At 52.4% G+C, this 23,561-nt stretch overlaps 8 protein-coding genes across 8 annotated transcripts; all 8 read right to left on the bottom strand.

The window, feature by feature from the left end:
* Positions 1-812: 812 nt before the first annotated feature.
* On the bottom strand, positions 813-2,307 carry POX_c04148 (uncharacterized protein; the record flags this gene model as incomplete). Its single annotated transcript, XM_050113032.1, has 3 exons — positions 813-1,972; positions 2,060-2,173; positions 2,292-2,307. The coding sequence occupies 3 exons, from the start codon at positions 2,305-2,307 to the stop codon at positions 813-815; spliced, it is 1,290 nt and encodes a 429-aa protein (XP_049970588.1).
* A 909-nt stretch (positions 2,308-3,216) lies between these two features.
* On the bottom strand, positions 3,217-4,797 carry POX_c04149 (uncharacterized protein; the record flags this gene model as incomplete). The annotated part of the gene is made up of 1 exon (XM_050113033.1): positions 3,217-4,797. One exon carries the CDS (start codon positions 4,795-4,797, stop codon positions 3,217-3,219), a length of 1,581 nt encoding a protein of 526 aa, XP_049970589.1.
* A 3,289-nt stretch (positions 4,798-8,086) lies between these two features.
* POX_c04150 (uncharacterized protein) lies at positions 8,087-8,944 on the bottom strand (the record flags this gene model as incomplete). Its single annotated transcript, XM_050113034.1, has 1 exon — positions 8,087-8,944. The coding sequence occupies one exon, from the start codon at positions 8,942-8,944 to the stop codon at positions 8,087-8,089; it is 858 nt and encodes a 285-aa protein (XP_049970590.1).
* A 35-nt stretch (positions 8,945-8,979) lies between these two features.
* POX_c04151 (uncharacterized protein) lies at positions 8,980-12,874 on the bottom strand (the record flags this gene model as incomplete). Its single annotated transcript, XM_050113035.1, has 4 exons — positions 8,980-10,105; positions 10,356-12,320; positions 12,387-12,484; positions 12,593-12,874. The coding sequence occupies 4 exons, from the start codon at positions 12,872-12,874 to the stop codon at positions 8,980-8,982; spliced, it is 3,471 nt and encodes a 1,156-aa protein (XP_049970591.1).
* Positions 12,875-14,733: 1,859 nt separating this feature from the next.
* POX_c04152 (uncharacterized protein) lies at positions 14,734-15,897 on the bottom strand (the record flags this gene model as incomplete). The annotated part of the gene is made up of 2 exons (XM_050113036.1): positions 14,734-15,639; positions 15,757-15,897. 2 exons carry the CDS (start codon positions 15,895-15,897, stop codon positions 14,734-14,736), a joined length of 1,047 nt encoding a protein of 348 aa, XP_049970592.1.
* Positions 15,898-17,244: 1,347 nt separating this feature from the next.
* POX_c04153 (uncharacterized protein) lies at positions 17,245-17,711 on the bottom strand (the record flags this gene model as incomplete). The annotated part of the gene is made up of 3 exons (XM_050113037.1): positions 17,245-17,343; positions 17,416-17,525; positions 17,594-17,711. The coding sequence occupies 3 exons, from the start codon at positions 17,709-17,711 to the stop codon at positions 17,245-17,247; spliced, it is 327 nt and encodes a 108-aa protein (XP_049970593.1).
* An 875-nt stretch (positions 17,712-18,586) lies between these two features.
* Positions 18,587-19,546, bottom strand: POX_c04154 (uncharacterized protein; the record flags this gene model as incomplete). Its single annotated transcript, XM_050113038.1, has 1 exon — positions 18,587-19,546. The coding sequence occupies one exon, from the start codon at positions 19,544-19,546 to the stop codon at positions 18,587-18,589; it is 960 nt and encodes a 319-aa protein (XP_049970594.1).
* Positions 19,547-20,263: 717 nt separating this feature from the next.
* POX_c04155 (Protein sey1) lies at positions 20,264-23,157 on the bottom strand (the record flags this gene model as incomplete). Its single annotated transcript, XM_050113039.1, has 4 exons — positions 20,264-20,565; positions 20,640-22,384; positions 22,447-22,899; positions 23,012-23,157. The coding sequence occupies 4 exons, from the start codon at positions 23,155-23,157 to the stop codon at positions 20,264-20,266; spliced, it is 2,646 nt and encodes an 881-aa protein (XP_049970595.1).
* Between the last annotated feature and the right edge of the window lie 404 nt (positions 23,158-23,561).

The raw sequence follows: 23,561 nt of genomic DNA on the forward strand, positions 1-23,561 counted from the left end.
ATCAATATCCACTCGATCCATGTACTAGTCCTAATACCTATCATGATTATAAAGATAGGGCTTCATCCATCTCATCCATCCTACACACCCGTCCTCACAACCTTATTGACCACCCTCCCGAACTAAAATCAAGTCTCTCTCTCTCCTCTCTACTCGAATCTACGTAGTCCAGACCCGGTACGAACAAACAAAAAAAAGGAATCGGTGGAGGTGGCTCCTTGTCAAGGTAGAACTAGGTAACCTACAGGGCCTCTAAGGGTATTCAACGAGATTCGTCCACAATATATCAAAAGATGGGAATCTCGTCGGGAATATTATCGATTTCGATAGCTGAATACCAGTGCTGGTTTGATTACTTGATATATATCAGCTCTACGTACTAAGATTACCCATTACCTCTGTACCGTTTGGTTGTAGGCCAAGGGGAAAAGACAAAAAAAGAAAAAAGATGAAAAACAAAAAGGGGGAAAGGACGTGGTGAAACGGATCCGGAGCCCCAACTAGGAGACAATTTATATGTACAGAAGAAAATGAAAAAAAGAGACCGAAGAGTGAGAAAGTAAATGACAAATGAAGGGAAAAGAGCAAAAAAGAGGGGGAATCCACAGAAAACTCCTCACGTATTTACAATGATAAAGGGTGTGTGAGAGAGAGAGAAAGCAAAAGAATAAGCGTAAGAAGAAGAAACAGGAGGAAGAGTGGTGATGGGAGAGCACCAAAAAAAGTCATACCCAAAACCTTGTACAATCAATGGCTCATCCAAAGTCCATGGACAGTAGTATCCCCACCCCGAAAGCCTGCTTGCACCCCATCTAGGGCACAGTCGGCATACGTCGCAAGAGCCGGATCCTACCTACTTTCGCCCGCACAGCAGACCATCCCTCACGTAACCGCTGTTCAAGCCTTCGATCGCCCTGGATCCGCATCCAGATCAAGAGGCCTCCGAGGAGCGCCACATCCCAGATGATCTGGCGCACGACTGCCCAAAGCATCCACTTGACCCAGGCCCAGAGACCAGCCCGACGACGATGGACCAACGTGCGGGCCTCCATCTGTTCCCGGACGGCGGCGATCTCGGCGGTCATTTTGGTGAGAGCTTGCTCGACTCGACGACGCCAGCGGCGATTTCGGGGATGTGAGAGGTCGTGAGAGTCTGGGGAGTGAAGACTTGTGCCGTCGCTGGCGCCGGAGGCGAATTTTGGCCTGCTGTGGTCGTTGGAGCGAGAGGGTGGGTGACTTTCGTGGTCTTCTGCGTTGGTATGGGTGGTACTGGTGGTGGTAATGGAGGAATGGTGGTCTGGTGGTTCGTATAGACTGTCGCGAGCTTCTTCATATTCTTCATCTTCATCTTCGTCATCATCCGCGTCCTCGTCCTGTCCAAAAGCATCGGTGGACCGCCGTCTACGGTAGTATTCTTCTTCCTCCGGTTGACTGACTGGACTGAGGACGCGCAGCCTTGAATCGTGGGTGTCATCCGCCCGCAGGTCGGGTCTCTCAAATCGATCTGACGGCGACGACTGAGCAAGACGCCCGCCTATACTGCCGTAGGCACTGCTCTGGTGATGTGACAACGGCGGGACGCCCACCGCATTCAGTGGAGAGGATGATGAGGATGAGGATGCGTTGTATTTTATTTGATCCCAGACAAACTCCAGCTCAGATACTAGTTCACGGGCCTCTGAAGTTTGAGAGGCATAGCGATGCATTGTGTCGATGAGTGTACCGATATAGCGACGTTTGGCTTCTGTACGGCTGAGTCCGCGCTGGGCGTACCAAGCATCCCTGATGACGAGGAAGAAAAAGGACGACATAAGCGCTGAACAAATCAAAGAAGCGCGACTGTGCTCGAGACACAAGCGAGTGATCCAGAGCGTGTTGGTATGGGACAGCTTGACATACCACTTTTCGCACTCCGCATGCACCTCCGGGGTATTCCCCACGGGGCGACCCATAACGCCTTCCACATCGCCCTCTATCAATGGACCATAAAAACTCCAATCAGCCTCGTCACTTTCACCCAGATACCGTGTTCCACACGCACCCACAAAGATCTACTCACCCATGCTCTGCTTATACAATCCATAAAGTTTCAAGCGCTCCGCAGCCGGGGGTCGCGCCGTCCCCGTCCGCGGGATCCTTTTCACGGTGTTCAAGGCATGGACGAAGACGCGATCTACAATTGAGGAAGAAAACAGTTAGGAACATAGCGCGCGCAAATCAAGATAGGTAAAGAAAGGGGAATTTCAATAGCCACAAGTTCTCGTTGAATGGCATGGGGTCCAATGACCTACCTACTGAATCCGACATACTGATGCGATACCGATCGGTCCGATAATCTGCCTTGTCTTCATGGGAGCGAGGTCGGGCACCGGCTGGTTTGAACGAGCTTCATGGAGACCGCACGGCGACACAGGTGCAAGGGACAGCAGGGTCGAATGGACGGCTCGTGAGAAGGGGATCGCAGGGATGAGGAGAATCTTCGAAGCCCCGGCACGCGGTCAATCCGTCTGTGGGAGATGGTGGAATGCGCCGTCCAGCGATCAATTATTTTATCCTTCCCCCGTCCGAGACTCCGCCGAGGCGCAGGTACCTCGAATTGGAACGGCTTCACGGTCAAGCTGTCGCTGAGATAAGGCAACACTCTGGCAATGTGCGTGCGATAAGAAGTTTGCTTCGAGTTGAGAGGTTCTTCTGTGCACGCAATTGTGAAATCGGCCAAGACGTTCCCAGATTGGAGCATGTAGGAGGTGTCTCGTGCCTTGAGGAAAGACCAAGCTGGTCGTGTCAGGTTTCGGGAGGAGAACCCAATGCTTCTGAACCGCGGCTCTCGGAACGGTTGGCTGCGAGTCAGGCACTTGTGATTCCCGCTCGGCGGAAAAGCTCCAGGCTACACACTGCTGATCCTTTATGATAATGCTGGAGATTAATTTCATAAAAAAGGATGCGCGCCCGATTGATTAGACTCAGGGAGGATTTTGAAAAAAAAAAAAATTAAATAAAAAAAATACAATAAAGATCAAAAATGCGGAGCAAGCGCCGGAGAATTCATAAGAAACATCGTTGATATATATTCATGAGCGAAAGGGTTCGCATAAGAGAAGCTAATATACACATGGCAAGAAAGGCAAGTCGTGCAAAGACATTTCCAGGCGTTGAAGAGGCAAGGGGATGCGGCCTTCCGCTCTCCCTAAGACTCCACACGGGGGGGTGGATCACTCAATCGCTGGGCATCTTCTTCATCTGCTCAACCATCGCGTGTTCCGGATCCACCGCGGAGCCAGTCATGACGCCCGCGGTGGCCATCACCTCCTCTTTGGAGACGGGAGGGCCCGTGAAATGCTTGCGCGCGTACACAAAGTACCACACGATGCTGATGGCGGCAAATCCGGCAAAGACCACACTGGCATAGTTCATGCTCGACGCGTCCACGGGTAACATGTAGGGCATACAGAAGAGGACGACGGCCAGGACGATCCACAGCACGGTGATCCCGTTGATGATCCATCCCAAGGGACCGAGAGAGAAGCTGGACCGCTTGACGTCGGTTCGACCCCGGAGCATGGAGATGAGAATGGGCAAGCCATAGGACGTGGACAGACAGATGGTGGCGACTCCGGTGAAGGAGTTGAAGGCGGCCGTGGAGCCAAAGTAGATCAGACCCAGCAAGCTGATCACCGCGGCGGAGAGAAGGATCGCATTGACGGGGACATCCAACTTCTTGTTGACGCGACGCCACAGGTGGAATCCCGGAATGGCCCCGTCGCGGGCAAAGGCGTAGGTGCAACGGCTGGCGGCGGTCATCGAACCAATCCCGGCAAACAACATGATTCCCAGAATCAAGACGAGCAGGCCGAAACCACCCCCGGCCGAGCCCGTGACTTGCTTGAAGAGGGTTCCGATAGGCTGGCCACTGGCCACCTGGCGAAGCACCTCGGCACTGGGCATGGAGAAGAGGACCGGGATGAGGTACAGAAGTCCGGTGACGCCCGCCGCGACCACGGACAGCACGATCGCCTTGGGGACCTCTCGGTGAGGGTTCTGGACTTCCTCACACATGGATGCGACCATACCGTATCCCGTCAAGGTGTACGCTGCCTGCAGCAGACCCACGAAGAAGGCCCAGCCGGCAGGCCATCCACTTTGCGACGAATCGTATTCGGTAAAGACGAACTCGGCCGAGTTCAGGTGATCGGCCATGGTGAACAAGACGATCAGAATGATCAAGACGCTCGCGGCCGTCCAGAAGATGCAGATCTTATTGATCAGGTCGAGGTAACGGGACCCAAAGATGTTGACCAGCGTGCAGACCAACGTGACGGCCCAGAACATCAGCACCGTCTGCCACGCGTTGGCGACAAAGTCCTCCTTCCAGAGTGAAATGGCGCTGAGGATCAGCTGGCCCCCGCCGAAGATGATACTCAGGGTGACGGTCCAATTGCCGACCAACGTCAACCACCCGTCGATAAAGGACATGAGCGGGGCCCAGCGGCGGGTCGAGAGCATGGCACTCCAGTAATAGACGCCGCCGGCGGTCGGGTAGACGGCGCAGATTTCGGCGAGCGAGGCCGCGATCGCAACGGAGATTAATGTGACGAAGATCCAGCCCCAGATGATGGTCACGGAGAGACCATCATACAGTGTGATGTACAGAGTGGTGCTGAGACCGTACGGTGCAGCCATGATGGCGAAGGACAGACCGAGAATACTGAGCATCGATAGATTCCGTGGTAGCTCACTCTTGTATCCCATGCGAGCCAACGCCTCATCGGCGGAGGCATCGACCGAGGACTGTCGCATGGTTGGGATGGACCGGGGACACGACGGAGGGGGAATTGAAGACAGGTCGAGTGCGGAGAGCGCAGCGGTGCGATCTCAGGCGGGTGGAGAGTGGACCGTGGACACCGTGAGGTGGTGAAAGTCAAGGCTGTGTGAATGAGTGGGACCTCACCAGCCAGCAGCGCGCGACAATTTTGACTGCAAATGCCCTGCTGCCGGAGGGGAAAGGAATACACGAGGTGCTTCTTTTGCTTCTTCTGGCCTTTGATTTCCTGCCCCTTTTTCTGATTTTTCTTCTTTTGCTTGTGCCCGAGGGGGGCCAAAGACACGGGCCACTGGGCTGTGTGTGTGGGGGAAGAGAATTGTGGACGTGGTGGACACGCGAGTCGCTACTGGGACTGGATCGAATACGAGGAACAGCGGGCGAGATGTGCCCACTTAGAGTAGGCAGCCACTTGAGGAATCCGAACCAGACTTTGAGAAGGAGGCGAAAAAGACGACGCAGCCTCGTGGGGGGGTGAGACGGAGGAGAAGAGGAAATCTCTTCTGATCTTTGCTTGCCTACAATCCCCGGTCACTCACTGAGCCTCACCGTCGGAGACCAAACACAGAGACAGAGATAGAGGCCGGGAAAAGAAAAAAAGAAAAAATAAAGGAAGATCCAATGAAAGTGGAGAATCGATGTTGGATGGTGGGAGTGTAAAGAAGATGGGAAAATCTGGGGAAAATCGAACCGGGGTGAAGCTTGACTTAAGAACACACACGATCGACCTGGCCGTCGGGATGGAGCACCGGGACGGGGCAGAAGACTAATCAACTATCGACTCCGAGAGCAAGATGGATATCGATGGAGCTGTCGTTATCAGATAGCACAAACTATAACCCCGCATGACAACCTTGATAACCATGATTGACATGATTGACACGACCCAGGCCGCCATCGCGGTCCGGGACCGCGAGAGCGCGGTGGGAAACTTCTCTGGAGAGGAGAGAAGAGGGGAACATTCCGGACCAACTTTTAATGGGCGACAGAGGTTCGAGGGGTGCTCTTGGAGCATCGAATAATATTCATCTCTCTCGTCACCAAGGAACCTTAAAAAAAAGAACCGAGAGACGCGGGACCCGAGCCACTCGGGAACTGGAGGACTGGAAAGGATGGCCGAGACGACGGCTTGGCTTATCAGCGGGGAGAATCCACTGCGAGGTCGGAGATTGTTCCAATTCACGGGCAGTCTTGGTGAGGAGGACGTCTATCCTGATCGAGCCCTGGGCAGTCTTGTATGAATGATGTATCAAGATAAAGATGCGGCTCAATCCCAAGGCACGCAAGGGATGGGCGATTTTGGCACTAGTCCTCACTCCCGAGTGCAGTGAGGACTAACCTTAGTAGTGCTTGACAGTAACTTAATTTCGATTGCGACTCCTCCTGGCCCTGCTACTACCGCCCCCGACCACTGAGTACTTACTACTGACTTTGGCAGTAGGCAAGTGTGCATGAAATCGCCGTGCAAGGACCTCCGAATTCTCCTTTCCTAGCTACATCCGTACTATGGCAGGTCAAATGAGTACAGGACGACCGGTAGTGGACTACGAGTAATCGACCGGCGTGACCACGTTGCCTGCACGTGTCCCCGACTGCTCGCATGGTCGCGTGTCCCTACCCAATTTGACCCAATCAAACGGTGGGACAGCACACAACTGCCCACCGGGTGAAACCTCGTCGGGTCTGGCTCGGAGTTTGATTTCTCCGGCCGACTTGCACGAGGAAGCAGACGAAGCAGACTACTACGAGGTATGAATGCATGGTGTGACTTTGTCGACACGAAGACTTACTCTCTGCCTTGATTCTATCTATTGAATAAAATCCCCCTTCCTACCGAGTCACCACACTTCATGGTCGCATTCAGCTGAATTGAGTTTTGGAGGTATTGTACATTGTCAATGAGGAAATTCGATCAGAGTGTGACGGTCCATGTAGGAAGGATGGTACTTTGCCCACAGCGTCAGAGATCAGATGGGGTTACTACGATGGAACCGCTGAATCTTTCACATCACCATCATATACGAGCGCCAAGTCAGGTCAGACCTCATCCGAGTCCAATCATGTTCATGACGCAAGTGACGTTATACAGAGAAGCACTCGAGAAGTAGATAAAGCGGATGAACTAGAAGAATGAATATTTGATTTTGGATAAGGTAGACAAAAAAACGAAAGGAGAAAAGTCATCGGAAAGGATGACGGCTGCCACATCGGAGTGATTGGGCCGAAAAAAAAATTCGGAGAACCATCGATGAGCGCCAAAGCGGACCAGCATCAAGTGGAGACTGGAGCGCAAAAGAAAGGAGGCACCGCGAGGGTGCCACGTGACGGTTCGGACCGAGCGCAGAGACAAGACCAAGGATCCCGGGTCTGAAAGCTCATCAGCAGCACCACCACTTGACTAATGTGTCGAGGGGGTGCTCCCAGATGACTGCTGGCTCGGTCGAAGAGAAGGGGGGGGGGGGGGGGGGGGGGGGGGGGTATCAAACACGGTAATTTGGAGTGCACAGGGGGACCTGTCCAGCAATCGAAGGGAATCTTTTTTTTTCTGTTTTCTGTCAAAAAGGGGTTGATTCTAATCGAACAGTATGGACAGATCTAGAAGTAGTCTCTAGATCAAATGGTCATAACTGGTGGGCGAAAGTAGGCCCGAAGAGCAATGGTATGAGAGCGGAATGGAGAGGGAGCTGGGGGGAGGGCAAAGAGGAACGATTTGAGGGGCGAAGCGGCAGAGAAGTGGGAAGAGAACAAATCGGGAGAGGAAGGGGGAGGGGAGGAGCAACAAGATAACTGGAGAGATTTTTGTGACGGCAGTGAGAGAGGAGTCAACAAGAACCACAGCCGGGGCTGCAGGAGACAATCACATTCGTCTAGAATGAATTAGAAGCCAAAGGGGAACAACGGGAGAGAGAGGAAAGGGGAGGGGAAGAGGGAAGAGAAAGGTGGCAAAACCAGAAGTTGAAACTAGCCTGCTAGGGTCAACTTCGAGTGAACAGAAAGAACTTGACTCGTGTCGCGGACAGCGATTGCGAATCAGGTGTGAGGAAGTCAGATAGGGTAAGAACAAATGGAAACGCCCATTCATGCAGTCGTCAGGCCAGTGAAGTCGTTACATGAGGAAAATGCAGCAGTACAGTCGCAGAGAAGACAAAGGGCTGGGGAAAAATGGGGATGAGGAAATGCCAATATGCGCGTGGTAGATGGTCGAGAGGAAGAAGCACCTCAGAACAGAGTGAAATGCGAGATGAGCATCGGAAGCATTCACAAGAGTCAGGGACTCAGAGCTCCAGTAAGGAGATCATCGGTGGTATCGGGACCGAAGCCAGCCATATCGACCGAATGAAGGGAGCCGGGTCCCTTGCCAAGAGACATGTCAGAGGATGCATAGTCGTGCTTGAGCCGCTCGTGGGGCCCAAACAGATGAGGTCCAAAGAAAGGCCGATTTTCCTCGTTTGGAGTGTTGCCGTCACCGGCGACCCAAGGTCCATTCTGCCAGAAACGAGTATTGGCTTGTTGATCTCCGAAGAGATCATGATGATCGGGGGGTGGTTCGGGCCCGTGGGCGGGGAAATCATTTGGCGAGGGAAATCGCATGTGCGACCGACCGAAACTGGAACATGGGGAATCAGCATGCAGAGGCATGTCCAAGCCGGAAAGCGGAGGATCGTCAACCGTCGTGATGTCGATGGTCGGATTTTCAGTCTGCTGGGCAAGAGCCGTCGATAAGCGCAGGTTGGAGGCAGTAGAGCTATGCCGGCTATGGGTGGTTGAACGCTCCATGGCCCGCTGGACGAAACTGCCGCACGACTTCAGGATCTTTTCCTGATCGGCCTGTGACAGGCTGGCAAAATAGTCATTGGCTAAAGAGTCCTTGGACGGCTCATCTGCCGCCGGCAATAGTCCATAGGTGGTCTTTGCGTACTGCGACAGTCCGGACGGCATGTTGTAGGGAGACTGATACACATTGGGGGCCTTGGCTCGTTGCTGGTCCAAAAATGCGTACTTTCCCGGCATTCGTGCCGCGGCCACGCTTCCTTGATCGACAATCTCCTGCTTGACTCCCTCTGCCTCCTTTTTCTGAATGACATCCAGGCGCTCGCGATGACTCACCAACGAGAATCGCAGCATCTGCAGCAGACGTGCGACCTCGTCGGCCCGCATATTCAGGGTTTGGGGTGGCAGTAACGTTCCATCCGCAGCTCGAGGCTGCACCGCTGTTGGGCCATTGCGAGCTCGAGTTTTTCGAGTCCATTGAGCGGAGGAATCGATCCCATGGGGCCCAAGAGGGTTTCCACCACTAACTCGGGGCTGACGATGGTGTAGCCGGCGAAGACATTGGCATGCTCGGTGATTTGGGCGAGACGGCGGCGGGCAATGAGGTCGCGAACATTGGCAAAGGTATTGGTGGAGGTGAGGTGGTGCTGCTGCTGAGCATGCGACTTGGCGACCGTGGGATAGGGGGCATGACGGGCAGATTGATTCGGCAGAGTTCGAAAGGCCGACGGCATCGCAAGTCCAGCAGCAGCAGCACCGTTAGGAGCAGCAAGGGCAGGTGCAGAAGGAGGGGGAGGGGCAAGGTGCTGCAAGGAAGATGCGGGAGAGGCAGAGGCGGTCGCAGACGTAGGCGGTCGGGACAGCGACGAAGAGAAGTTGGAGGGGTTGGCGGAGGTAGAGGCGGCGGCGGAACACGACTTGGAGGTAGGGGCTGCAAGACTGGCAGCAGCAGCGGCAGCATTCAGGGTTGGCGGGCGTAGATATTGATTGTTTTGCAGTGACGGTCGGTGTTGGGCGTGAGAAATTTGTTTGATGAGAGGGGCAGGAGCGGTAGGAGCGGTGGGAGCGTAATGGAACGAACGGCGGTGGGGGTCGGTGATCTTCGATGCACGGGCATCAACACCACCAGCCACGCCAAGCGACTTGATGCTGTCGAGGAAATTGGCCCGCGGGTTGTGGACGAGCACGGTAGGGTTGTGCGTATACTGTGCCCTACTCTCGGTGGATTGCGCGCCCAAGTAATGCCACACCTGCTCACTTTTGTCCAAGTTCACTCGGACGGGTGGGGCAAACTGAGTCCTAGTGCCATCCACCGTCTCAAATTCGGCCCATTGATAGGGAGATCGCGCGTCGCCGAATGCGCTTCCTGCAACGGGAATGGCAGCCTCCAATTCCTTTCTTGAATCGGGCTTTCGCGCCAAGTGGGCCGGAAGGGGTTGAATGCCCGGTGCGAGGGGCACAAAGTTACTCTTTCGGACGACCAGCATCCAGCGGTAAGGCATCTCGATCACATCTCTGTTGACAATTATCAGTATTGGGTAATCCACTTGTTTGGGAGGGGGTTTCCGGTGAGAAAGAAACACGAGGTGGCGGGTCGGGCAGAATGTGAAACGGTCATTGGACTGCCGGGGGAAGAGGAGCCAGGAGTCAAGACCCTCTCGACCCTCTCGGACGCTCAGTGGGGAGAAGAGGAATGGGGAGGAGGGGGGGGGGGGCTCTGCGGCCCAAAAACTAGAAATTAGAAAGAAGGGGATTGTGAACTTACCCTCGTGGCAAAACTTTGAGCAGTAGACTGCGCTCGTGTGGTCGGTTCTCTAGCACAATGGCTCCGTTGATCTCTTTGTCGGCTTGGAATTGGATCAAATCCCCTTGCACCAGACGACCCGCAGCTTCAATCACTCGTCGATCCAGGTCGGACGATTCTGCCAGCAAGCCCGTGGGTCGTTTTTGACGGTGGAATTTACACTTCAGGTCAACGCTCGGCAATGAGTATTGCTGGCCATCATCGACAATGACCGCAATCGCGCCCTGTTCGACCTGAACGCCAGCAAGAAGTGCGCAGGTTGCATGATAGGCCCGTGTGCATTTGCCAAAATTACACTGGAAGCAGGCACCCCGAACTTCACGGCAGAAAAGACACTTCAGCCCAAGGCGAGCTTTGGGAATCTTGTCAATGTCGCACACGACTTCTTTGCCAGACGCATCCCGAAGGATGGAGGTCTCTTCAATGAACAGAGCACATCGACGGTGGGCATGGCCATTGCCGTCTTCCGTCGGCAACAGATCCTCGTAGTCAAGATTGTTCGGGCACAGTAGACACGGAGTCTGTCGCGGATCTTCCGAGTGGCCTTTGGCTCTTTTGGCACGCGGGCCGTCTGCCACATTTTTTCGTTTCCGTCCACGACCAGCCGTCTTCTCGGGAACGCTGTGTGGCGGTGTAAGCATGTCGGAGGCGTATTCAACCCCTTCCATCTCACTATCATACTCGCCGTAATACTCGGGCGTAGCCTCTCCGCGAAGTTTGCGCTCAATGTCATCCACATCAATCCACACACTGTCAGCCTCGCAATTGCACTTTTTGGCAATTCGGCCGTAGTCTAACCAGCGCTCGGTCGCAAAGTTCACAGACTCGGCACAATTGTAGCCGACATTGTAGCCTGAATGATAGCCATACGGAAAAGTGATAACAAACTCGCCTTCATAATGGACAAGGCGATTCACCGTAATCCCAAACTGCGATTTTAGCAGGCTGGGAGAAACCAAGTAGGTCTTGTGGCGAAGGAACTGGTCGCAATTCTTCGCGTCGCTAGACCAAATACTGCGCATGGCCGCCTCGAACTTGGGGGCATCTTCTTGTGAGATGCTGTACCACTGCTTCGGTGCGCCGAAGTGAATGTAGTTGATACTGTAAAGATCCACGTCTTCCAGATGCCACGCAAACGTTGCCTTCCACATTCCCAGATACAGATACGCCGTGTTGACACCAGGCACTTTCTGTCCGATCACATCCAGCAGATTGGGCAACTTGGCCACGTTCCATGAGGTCGTTGAATCATCGAAGAGTGAGCCCGGCATATCGGCACCATACATGGGGTTGTTGAACATGAGAGACTTCCAGTATGCTGTTTCCAATTCCTCGCATCTCTCTGCGGTGTAATCTTCGTTGTCGTGAATACGGTAATCAAAATTCTTGAACATCTCTTCATCCAGGTGCTCGACTGTGTCTCCACGGTTATTCTTCCGCCGAGCAGTGACTGATTTTGGTTGGCGTCCCTTAGGCTTGTTCGCTGGAAGAGACTCGCCATCGCTCAGCTCCTCGGCTTTGGCCTCAACGGGGAGCGATTCAGGCGAAACAGGCGTTGGTGGCCCTTCAAGTCGAGTCTTTTCCGAAGTCTCCTCGGTCGGTTCCTCCTTAACTTTGACCTGGTTGCCACGTTTAGGGGGCCGACCAGGACGGCGCTTTTGACCCTCTGGGCGAGGTACCTGAGGGCGTGGCGTGGGCGCCGCCCTATTGACACGTTCTTGGTTGCGCCGACGCTCCCCACGGCGGGCGGGCGGTTGATGGCTGCTTTCTTCGCAAAGCCCCTTCCACTGAGGAAGGTTATAGCTGCGTTGTCGCTCGATGTTGGCCTGAGTGTAGGTACCGTGTGATCCATGGAATTCCTGTACGATAGGGTTCTTGACGCGGATCGTCTTGATCGCATCATCGAGGGGAGGCAGAGATTCCGACCTGACCGAACAGGAAACTGTAAGCAAACTTTGGTCGCGTCTCACAGGCTGTTCTTCCAGAACTTACCATTCCTTAGGAGGAATCACTTTCACTATGCCCGCCTGCATGCCATATTTGTCAATCTTCTTAATGAAGAGCTGGAAGTCTTGGAACTGGTCCATTGTCTGCGAAAAGAAACACCGCCTGTCAGTGTCTTGCCCAGATCTGCAGCTTTCGCATCCCATTCATGTACGCAGTAGTTGACATCTAAGAAACCAAGAGGAACAACATACTGGTTTAAAGACGGGGATCTTCCCACCGCCATAATAATGGTCCGGTTCGATGTCCTCAACCACCTGAGCCTCTTCGGACGGCTCTCGCTTGATTTCTGGGTCTTCAGGTGTTGAAGTAAACTTGGGGTCGAGCTCAAGATCTGACAATTCCGTGGGCACGCCTTCAGGCGCATCCTTTTTCCCGTCGACGCTCCGAGGGGGCGTGATGGAGACAGATTCGAACTCGACGACATTACTGACCCCAGGCGCCCCGGTTTGGGGAGTCTGTACAGTCGCCATCATGATGGAGGACGAATTTCAGACAATACGTGAAGTGCTGCACAGAGTATCGTTGTGCCGTCGTCCGAAAAGTTCGACCGCGGATCGACGGCAAGGAGATGTGGTTCCCAGCGGTCAAGGGAAGATGACGAGGGTTGGCAGCACGGCAGATGCACGAGGAGTGAAAGCAATATGTCTGAAAGGGTTCGTCGATGCTCGGAGTCGGGCAAGAGGTCAGGTTGCTTGCGCTCAGAGTCGACGTATGTGTGTCACGGGAAATGACGCGCGGTAGGATCCGCCTAGGAGACTCTTTGGTCCCTGGAGCAAGCAAATCGCAAGAAAAATCGTTAGCGCAAAGCACCAAGGTGAGAATCTCAGAGATTCTGGAGAATGTGATAGTTTCGTCGAGAAGAAGAGAGAGAGAGAGACAGATTTAGAGAATAGAAATCGCAGTCACAGAACCCTCAGGAAGAGGGACCGGCTGATGACCGTCCTGAAGGGAACAGCGATAACCACTGCAGACGCTAGAAGTTGGTTTAATAGGTGCCGGCGGCGTTGGAACCAGCAGGGACTTGGGAAGAACAATTAAACCATCGAAGTGGGCCAACGATGCAGGTGCTTGGGGGTCGAAGTGGAGTGGATATCTGCAGGATGGCCTGCCAATGATATCTCCTTCAGGCAGCAAGGCAACGAAAGTGAGGCCGATGGCAAAGTGTAGAGTCTCAACGCAGAGACCAGTGTGGGTCATACAAAGTGTTGCTGGAAAGGTGTGTAGGGACTAGGGAGGAATCATGACAGGGAGTGGAATAACGGCTAGGCCAATCCGAAGACACGACGGGGAGAAATGGGTTGACGAGTTCACTTGCAGCGCAAAGCGGGCCTCCGGCTCAGAGTGATAGGACCAGGCCAAGGCGCGCGCTCGTTACTCCAGCCGGTCTCGGTCTCGGTCGGATAAATGTGGTACTCGGGGGCAAAGTGCAAGGGAAGACAGCCGGCAGGCAAAAATGCAGGCCAGCACAAACGATCAAGGTCCTTGAACTCACTTACTTGTTAAAACAAGAAGGCAGTCTTGCAAACTGGGTCGGTCTCTTGCCAAACAGAACGGCGAGTCGAGATTTGGCGAGTCGGGATAATGTTTGGAGTGAGGACCAGAGCTCAATCTGGACGGTCGACGGCGGTTATGGTCACATGATTTGTCGAACTACCTGGATGCATCATGTTTATGGGCTAACCGAAACGGGATCAGCCATGGAAATGTGTGATGCACATTGTTGATCACACAGAACTAAAGAGCCAGAGAAGGATCTACCAGTGCATTATTCTTTCCTGATACTTTCTTTTATTTTATCTTGATACTGTAGTCCTTTTTTATTTGAGAGTCCATACCTGAGAAGCGACTCTCTCTCTCTCTCTCTCTCTCTCTCTCTCTCTCTCTGGCCTCACAGATAAATTTGTATGATTTTTGATCTTGAAGCCAAGCATCGTTTGAGGTGAGGCGATGACCGCCCTTGGAGCCATCAGTGTACAATAGGCTTCAAACTCTCAAGCAATGGGGAATGTCGAACTCTAAGATGTTACTGCAGTACTTTTGTTACTTCTAATTCAAGTGGTCAGCTCAGACTGAGTCTTCTCTCGGGACAATTATGGAACATCTGCACATCCATCTACTAAGTTAAAATCTACATGAGACCATATCCCGTACCCGCGGGTAGTTGAGAAAAGCTAGCGGTGACAGCCTCTCTGGATCTAACGCAAAGCGCAAGTAGTTTTCATCGCACTCAACATCCATTATCGAAACCACCATCTGCCCAAAACACCCAAGGCAAACGTCTAAAAGTCTATCAAATATACATGAAATCCAAAGCTCGGCACGCCGAGACAATTCAAGACCACTCCGCACTCAGCTGCGCATCGAGATTGATATACCCATCCACAACACGCAGCCCACGTAGCCGCTCTTGCTCGATGCGCTCCCAGCTCCATTCATTAGAGTCCCACGACTTGGCGTTTGTGTCCCTCTGTTCTTCAAGGGCCTCACGACTGGGTAATTCATCGTCGTTCAGCTTCAAGATCTCGCGCGCAAGAGGGCCATCAACGCCCCCGGCAGCTGTGATCCCTTCACTGCTGACCGGTGTATCGACCGCGGAGGCTTCCGCAGAAGAGTCGGCGTTGAATTTCGCTGCAGAGTGACCGGCGGGTGGCGTCGGTAAAAACCCGGCCAACCGCAAGATGCGCCCGGGCTCGACCGTCAAGCGGCCCTTCTTCACGACGTACTTGCTCAGCGCCGTGGCAAGCAGGGTTCTCTCGCCACCAGCTCGGCTAGCCGGGCGCATGAAGGAAGACAGAATGTACAGCCACTTCTTGTCCCAGGAAATGACCTTGGAGTGCACTTCGTAGCGCTCAAAGGGCTTGATCTCGCGCTTGAAGCTGCAATATACAGATCCGAGGACGATCATGATGGGCTTGCGCTTTGGCGCACGTTTCCCCTCCTTCTGGCTCATCTCCAAAAACTCTTGATCGAGCTCCTTGCTCACCAAACCCACGCCGGGGCTGAAGAGACGGGTGACCAGCGCCGTTCGCGAGACATCCAGGTCAGAGAAGTAGGTGCTGTTGGATTTGTGCAAATTGTAGTCTGTCTCCAGCAATGGAGTGCGGGATGTAATCTTGCATGTCACGAAAACCGGATGTGTCGGTTTCCCCTGCGCGTCAAGAAGCGCTTTGCCCTTGGGGAAGAAAGGATCGCTGGGCTTCCAGCGAAGATTGAACAAGAAATGGTACAATAGACGGACCTGAAACTACCAGTTAACAATGTCACATGAAATCGTCAAGACGGAAGCCGCCCGTTGTAGTGATGGCCGATGATCGTAGACAAGTGCGCAAAACACCTGGTGGGAGGAGAAACATACATGCCAAATGAAGGGGAGATTTTTGATATTTGTGATCACCAAGAGCAGAGCCAATGCCTTGGTCCAAGTTATGAACGACCCCAGTGAAGAAAGAACATCACGTAAGAACCCCGGCTGCAGAGTAGAGAGAACCGTGGACATTTTCGAAAACAAAAAAAAAAATGGACGTATCTTCCAGTTGACGGAGAGTTTAGAATAATGGGAATCTCGGATTTCCTCGACGGGTGTCACTGTTCAAGGAGCTCCACTGTAGTTGGCAAGCTGGGACGGGAGCTGAGATCAGATTAGGTTGACTGGGGTGTATGCTTGCGCGATTAGAGGTGGTATCTGGAAGCGCCGTCCGAAGAGTGGCAGATTATCTCTGCTTTCATGAATCAAAGGCCTTGGACAAGAAAATAAGTACCCAAACGACCGGGAAGACTAATCAGGTAGTCGTAATTGATTGTCCTGATCTTCAATCGTAAGCACCTGTAATTTTTGTTGGGACCAGGGGCCGAGGCTCCAACTTGCTGGAAGTGAGACTTGCACACGTGATGCTCACTGCATTATTGGATCCGACGGGCACCGGATATGTCGAGAAGTCGGAATGACCGGCTTCCCCAAAACCCTTCATCTAATTTGTCTTCCCAAATTCCTCTGATTTCACCTACACTGGAATTATTTGAATACGAGGAGACCATCTAAGTAGGTAAGAATCTGCACACTCATGGTACCAGGGGATATTCCTACACATGTACTCCTAGGTATGCGTAATTGATGTAGGCATGTTGAAACTCAAATACGGCCCGGCGTGATATGGGCATTGAAGCGGAGGCTGTCCGAATACAGTACATATTGATGTAGGTCACCGATGCATAGAAGTCTCTCAAATTCCCCAAGACATGAATGAAGTGTTGATGCTTGATCAATGTGCTAATTTTTGATTACTTTCAACTTCTAACCTCAAGTCATGTCTGCAATACCTATCCGAATGGTCAAATCAATCATGAATTGCCCAACCACATTTGTCATTTGGATGCCTGCAGACAGCTGTTTCAACCAAGTCATGCTTGCCTTGAAATTTGTAATTGAATAAAGGTATTCAAGTGAAACTGAGAAGTATACCTGATATAGGATTCTAAATAGAGAATCATGTGAAATGGTCCCTACCTACTCCAAGCGATAATGTGTGAAAATAATCCATGTCCGGGAAGATACGTAAGAGGTATACAGCTGAGGTGGGTAGTTGATAACTGGGATCTGCAAGCCTGAACCAACAAGTACCACCTGCAATGCCAGGTTGCGACATACTATCCATGCGTGCGCACTAGATCACCATTTAGCGTTACGATTTCGTACTCGAACTGGATAAGGTTAATACGTGTAGTCATCAATTTCATTATTGATTTCATTCCGAAGCTTTATCATGTCCAATTTTCGCTTCACACAAGTTTGAGAGGTAAACATTTCAAAACGCTCATAAACAAACTCAACATTCCCAATCTGATTTCAAATGATACCGTCATTCTTCTTGCGTCTCAGGAACCTTGAGGGGTCCTTGGGGATGATACTATCGTAGATGACAGCTTTGTGTTGCTCAATCTCAGCCTTGGTTTGGCACATTAGCATTCAGTCCCGAATCACAACCCGGTTATTTTCAGTGTCAGGGGGTTGACTTACCGCAGTGAACTTGGCGGCTGTCGTCTGACTGGCCATGGTGCGTGCCTGGCCATCGAAGACATCTGACTTGACCGCAGAATCGTCGTCTGGGAAAGATGTGGGGACAAAAACTGCGAACCATTCCCACGGTATTAGCGGTGCGCGGTACAGTGTGGTTGGGGAGTTTGTACCAACATACATTCTTCACTTGTCCGGACATTAGGGGGGACTTTGCCAGTGAGTGAGGCCGAGGCGACCTTTGTCAAAGCAAAAGCCGAAGGTCTTGTGATCCGATGCTTGATCAATGAGGATAGCATGTTGAATGAGGTGTTAATTTCGAAATCTTGCAGCTCTTGACTCTAGGTAGTTGCAGGCTGAATAAAGAGATACAATATGGAATGAAAACCTGCCATGACTGCGGTTTTTGTATTCGTTCGCAGACATTTCCAAGCCTCGATGATGTCAACCGTATGATCGCAGACTGTTACTGGCATATCCAATCAAGACATGACACCACCGCAAAGAAAAGAAAGGTTCAGGATTTCTGTTGAGAAGAAGGGGAGAATGTATTGGTTAGTTCAATGTCTCCTGCTCTGGGGGTGGCAACTTCAAGCTGGTGTCCCATGGTTCTGCGTATTCCCAGCGATCAGCCATTGCCCGTTCAGTCTAGACCCTCCATAAAGCGCCTCGAAGCAGAAGCAGATCATACTTCTCAGTCGTGATCGTGAAATCTTATCATGACCCCTTTTTATCGGATCGGACATGTCTCATATTCAAATGACGTCGAACCCAATCGATAGGCGATTTCCCCAGACCTTCGAGCTATCGTCGCCTGTCCGATCTTTGATTTAAGATTGCCCCGTAAACTCGATCTTGCAAAGACGATCGATCCGATTAGGTTCGGCCCACGCTAGCATTGATCGATTCACCGTGACGCAGATCTTCTTAGCATCGGAATTGGCGAAGGACGATTGGAATTCAGATCAAAACCCAGACGGCCTAGGGGATAAATTCTCCGCGGGAACGATCAAACATGAAATGCAGGAAATTCTCCCGACGTCATTTCTATTGAATGAACATAGGACTGAAGACCAGAAGATTCATATTGCATTGGATGAGATTGGACCCTACCTCAATGGCGGTGGCTCGTCCCAAACGAGAAAACGAGCCATCCCTTTTGTTTTTGTTTCAATTAGAAAATTGCCATACAATTTGGTGTGCTCGACACACCTCGCGCACAGTTCAATGGACTGCTTGAGATGAAAAAAGTCCACCGGCCCAACCGCTCGCAAGCAGCCGCCAATTCATCCAGATCAAACATCTCTCCGATCGGCACACCCCAGCCAGCCAAAAGGTGATGATGGAGATCATACTCCGGGTCCAGAGCAGGATACACCTCGAAGCTCACAGCATCGGATGCCACAGCTGCGAAATGATTATCCCACATGAACCGTAGTACCCGCTCACTTTGTTCGATTCCCGCATGCTCGGGCATGGACTGCTCGCTATACGCTTGTCGCTTCTCGGCAGACATACCAGCCCACGTCTCTGGCAAGCCTACCCGCAAAAAGAAGATATCGCCCTTCTGAAAGGTGATCTTACATTCCCGCGCGATCTCTTCTACTTCGTCGAGAGAGATCATCTGTCGCGATAACGCATTCAAGGGGATGTTTTTCTTCTTCGCATAGGACACGTAATCGATCAAAACACCTCGACCTGCAATGCCTTTCTTTGCCCAGTATCCGATTCCAATTCGCGGAGATTGAGTGTCTTTGATTTCTTCGGCCGTCGTGCCCCCATGAAAGACGCCGTCCTTGTTCGCATGGTGTCGGAACCCGTCCCATTGAGAGCCCTGTTGAGGGTTGAAGTGGTATTCGTCGTCAAAAGCAACACCCTCAGCCACCCATTTGATGTGATGCTCAAAATGCTTGCGGCCAAATCCCGGAGGCGTCAGGTTCTCCATGTTCCAATTCAGGCACACCCGGTCCCCAGTTTGAATCTGTGTCTGCGCAGCGCTGGCGACAACATCCGGCGTGAGGATGCGAAGCATGCCGAGACCTTCATCCTCGGAGCCGGCAGGTGCAGGCCAGTACCGCCGCTTGTCTGGAAGGTCATCGAATGTCTCTGGGAGAGATGACATTGCTTGTGACATGTTTGTATTCTTCACAGTGGGATTTTCCAATTGTGATCGTCGTAGGTAGGAAATCTCGCAGACGCTGAGGACAGAGCTACCTAGGAGGCTGCTTGATAATGTCCCAAGATTGGAACTGAATGCTCTCGCGATATTACTGCCACTTTTGTTGAGGCCCTGAGAAAAAAAAAAAAACGACTGGTCGTGTGCAAAGGAGAAACTGATCTTGATATTGAGAAGAGCTCCAGAACAATATCCCCACGTCGAGATGCGGACTGCGGGCCATCTCCGCAGTGTCAGATTGACGTGGTCAGAGTGACCCCGCAATCGGCACGGTGGGCGACCAGATCGGCATGTGGGACAGATTCAACAGAGAGTCGCCAGGTGGTGCATCAAGTGGTGTTTTAGTCAGAGGCATCGCTTCGCATTCTGTCGTATCTCCGTGATCCTGATCGCCGTTTTCTCCTAGCTAGATGGAATTACCCGCCGAAGCATCTCTCGAATCAAGCCTCTGCGTGGACAAGGCAAGAACTTCTTCATTCTGCTCGCCCAAATGAAATATTGATTCAAGAACTAATTGATTTTGGTACAGTGAGACTAATTTGCAATAAGAGCTTTGCAAAGGACGCGTATAGCAGATCTGACCCCCCAATCGTAAAAGGTACAGGAGCTGAAAAGACAACTGGAAAGTTCGAAAGGTACTGTATGAGAAAAAGGAAAAGAAATTGCCAAAAAATATCACAGGTCGTCCAAATCATCCGTTTTCGAGCCAGAGCCCCGCTTGGGCATATCGGACATCTCGTACTCTTCCTGTTTGCTCGACGAGGCGGCTCGCTCCGAAGAGGACATCGCGATCGCCTGCCGGCCGGTATCTGACTGCTCAAGGAAGTCACGTAGGCGGCGCTTGCCCTCAACTAGAGCCTGCTGAGAGGCAGCTTCCGACATCTTGATAATTGGGCCCCACAAATTGAGCTGCCAGGTCACGTAAGCACCGACGGCGCAGACAAACAGCAGTAAGAAATAGGCGGGGTTGCGCAGGACTATCAAATCACGGGAGTTAGCAAAAGCGAAGAAAAACATTCTCGTCGAGAGGGAGGGAGTAAAAAAAACATACCAGCAATGATCTCATTCCAACCCAATGCCAACAAAAGGCCGTAGAAGTATAGTGGAACTTGGGTCATGCCGCCGATGGCACTCCGCTTCGCCTCGACATAGACACCATCAGCAGCCTTTTTGAAGCGTACAGTAAGCTCCTGACGCTTCGAGTCGCTCAGGATGGTCATCTCTTCTTCCAGGCTCTTGCCCTCATCCTCATCTACGCCACCAATGGGAGCAAGGTCCTCCTCATCGGCAGGGGTCGCGGAGCTGGGAGTATGCCCAATCCAGCGATCCAAAGGAGGAGGAGCGTTTGTCTCGGCGAGACGGAAGCGCGAAAGAAGCGGAATCAAAGTCAAAGTCGACTCTCGGGCGCGGGTGTAGATGCCCTCGATGTCATCCGTCGGGCGCCAAATACGTGGCACTCCGGCCTCATCGTAACGGAACTTGTCTTCAAAGTTTTCACGTAATTTGAGGAGCAGGTTGCCCTCAATCATCTCCTCTTCGATCTTGGCGTGGAGCACACCCCATGACTTGCGGCGCAAGCGCCACAAACCAACGTCAACCTCTTCTAAGCTGGCGTCGAAGCTGCTGGCACGATCCGTGAACCGCCGCTCGGCGTCCAAGACGGTCTCCACGAAAACATTCCAAACACGGTCCCAGAAAGCCGTCTCTGGGGGTTTATCACCGTTCTCAGGTGCACCGCTGCCGGCACGTCCCGAGCCTAGGCTGTTGAACTCGAGGCCAACAGACTCGCCAAGACGGGACTGAACCCAACGTTCGACGCGAGTAGCCAGACGTCGCATTTCGTCGCGCCGCAGACGACCGCTAACTTCGGCCAGTTCCTTTTCGAAGAGGCTGAGCTCTTGCTTATAATTGCCCCAAGAGGTGCCCTCCACCACCGTTGAGCGAGCAACCGCCTCAAACTTGTCCAAGGAGGACTTGGTCTCCTGATTAACGATCTCAGCAAAATCGTAATTACCGCCCTTCTTCTGACCAGACTTGACAGCGCCCGTCACAGCATCACTGAAGTCTTGAATGCCTGACTTGTGCGCAGCTGTGATTTGGCCATGGAACAGCGCTTTGAGACGAGTATCGACTTTACCCTCCAACTCAGCCTTCTTCCGCTGATAGACACCCTTGTGGTAACGGCTAGCTTCGGTCTCAAAGCCCTTGAGTGTCTTGGAACGGGCACCACGCATGGCCACACCCAGGCCTCCAATGACCTCCGGCGAACCCAAGCGGACAGACTCAGCTTGCTTGTCCTCAAAAGCAGAGATGGTCTCGTCGAAGCCGATCATCACTTCGCGCAATATTTCATCGCAGCGGAACTGAGCAAGTAGTTCTTGCTGCGTGGGGAGATCCAGATCCTTGTTGTTGACAATTTGATCCCAGATGCCTTCGGCGTAGTGCGAAAATCCATCTGCAGGGATACGACGATGGTACTCGGGAAGGAAGACGCCGCCTTCAGAAAACTCTCCTTGAAGCGGATCTCGTTTCAAGTCACGGTGACCCTCGCGGAAGCGGAGGCCGAGCTTTTGTGTTTCTGTCACGAACTGTTCCGGTTGATAACCCTTGTGCGGGAGACCGTAAAATTGGAAATCAAAATAGTCGTGGATGGTTGAGTTCTCTAATCCAGCAGGCTTCGAGATCGTCGACCAAAGGCGGGCAAGGTCTTCTAATAGCGTCTTTTGGAGGTTCTTCAGTGGGGTGGTGCCGATGAAATCACGAATGACGAAGAAAAGAAGAGAGCGATGCGTGGTACTAAAGGCGAATCGGTTAGAACTCGGCCAGACTTTTGCATATGTTCACTCAATGCGCTTTACCTCTTGTCCTTGAGGAACAATTGGAGATTGACCTCAAATACCGTCTTGAGGAGACCCATGTTTGCGCCCTGGTACAGACCAACCTGGTGCTCCCAGATGTTCACAATCAGAACCTCGCTGGTCGCGAGCGCAAATAGAGCGCTCTTCCGCTCAAAGTCTTGGTCTTCACCTCGTTCGCGACCATCGGTTCCCTCCACATCCATCACCAAAATATTATCCGCCATCCGAATCCCCTCGGTGGAAGCGTCGCTCTGCTTCTTGTTCTTGGACAGCCAAATTCCCTTGGTCGTTTGCCGACGTTCTTGCTCAGACATGACCGAGAATTGAGTCCCGAATAGATGGTTGAGCAAAGTAGACTTTCCCGTTGACTGTGAGCCAAACACGGAGATGAGATGGTAGTTGAATCCGGCATTCGTGACATGTTCCAGCGATAGATACTTGGACAAGTTAGGACTATAGAAAAGCTGTCAGCGATTGATGTCGCTCCTTCAAGCGCATTGCCGTCAAGGTCTGGGGAACATAAAAGAGAGGCAGGCTTGTAGGCAAAAGTCTGCTAGGCTCGTACTTGAACTCCTTATCCCCATCAATGACCTGGACTCCGTGCTCGTAGGAAGTGACATCATTGTTGTCGCCGATGGACGCAAAGTGACCGTTGGCCATAATTGGAGGTGCAGTTGGATTCCGGGCTAAGCCCGACGGTCGTTCAGACATGATGTCTACTCTCGTGCTGCTGCGCAGGCGTTCAGTCGCACTTTTGGAAGACAATGTTGTGGGGACAACTGGCCCGGAGGTTGAGATGGTGGCGAAGGCAAGTGGGCCGGACGGGAGCGAGGAGGTTAAGACAGCGAGCAAGGTCGATTGTACAAACTTGGGAATTTAGACGGTTTTCACCACACCACCCGATCAGAAGGTAGAGTCCAAAAAGTCACGATTTCGAGATGATCACACGGCCGCTGCACGAGTCCCTCGTTAACTGATTGATCCCGAGGTCCATTTGATTGCGGCCGGATGACAGTCTTACATAACCCCCCCTTTTTGGGACTGGACGGCAAGCTGGGGTGGAGATTACTACGGAGGTACCAGTGCTGCCCCCTTGGTCTAGAAGGTACTTGGGG

Source organism: Penicillium oxalicum, chromosome III, assembly GCF_001723175.1.
Source record: "Penicillium oxalicum strain HP7-1 chromosome III, whole genome shotgun sequence".
Lineage (NCBI taxonomy): Eukaryota > Fungi > Ascomycota > Eurotiomycetes > Eurotiales > Aspergillaceae > Penicillium > Penicillium oxalicum.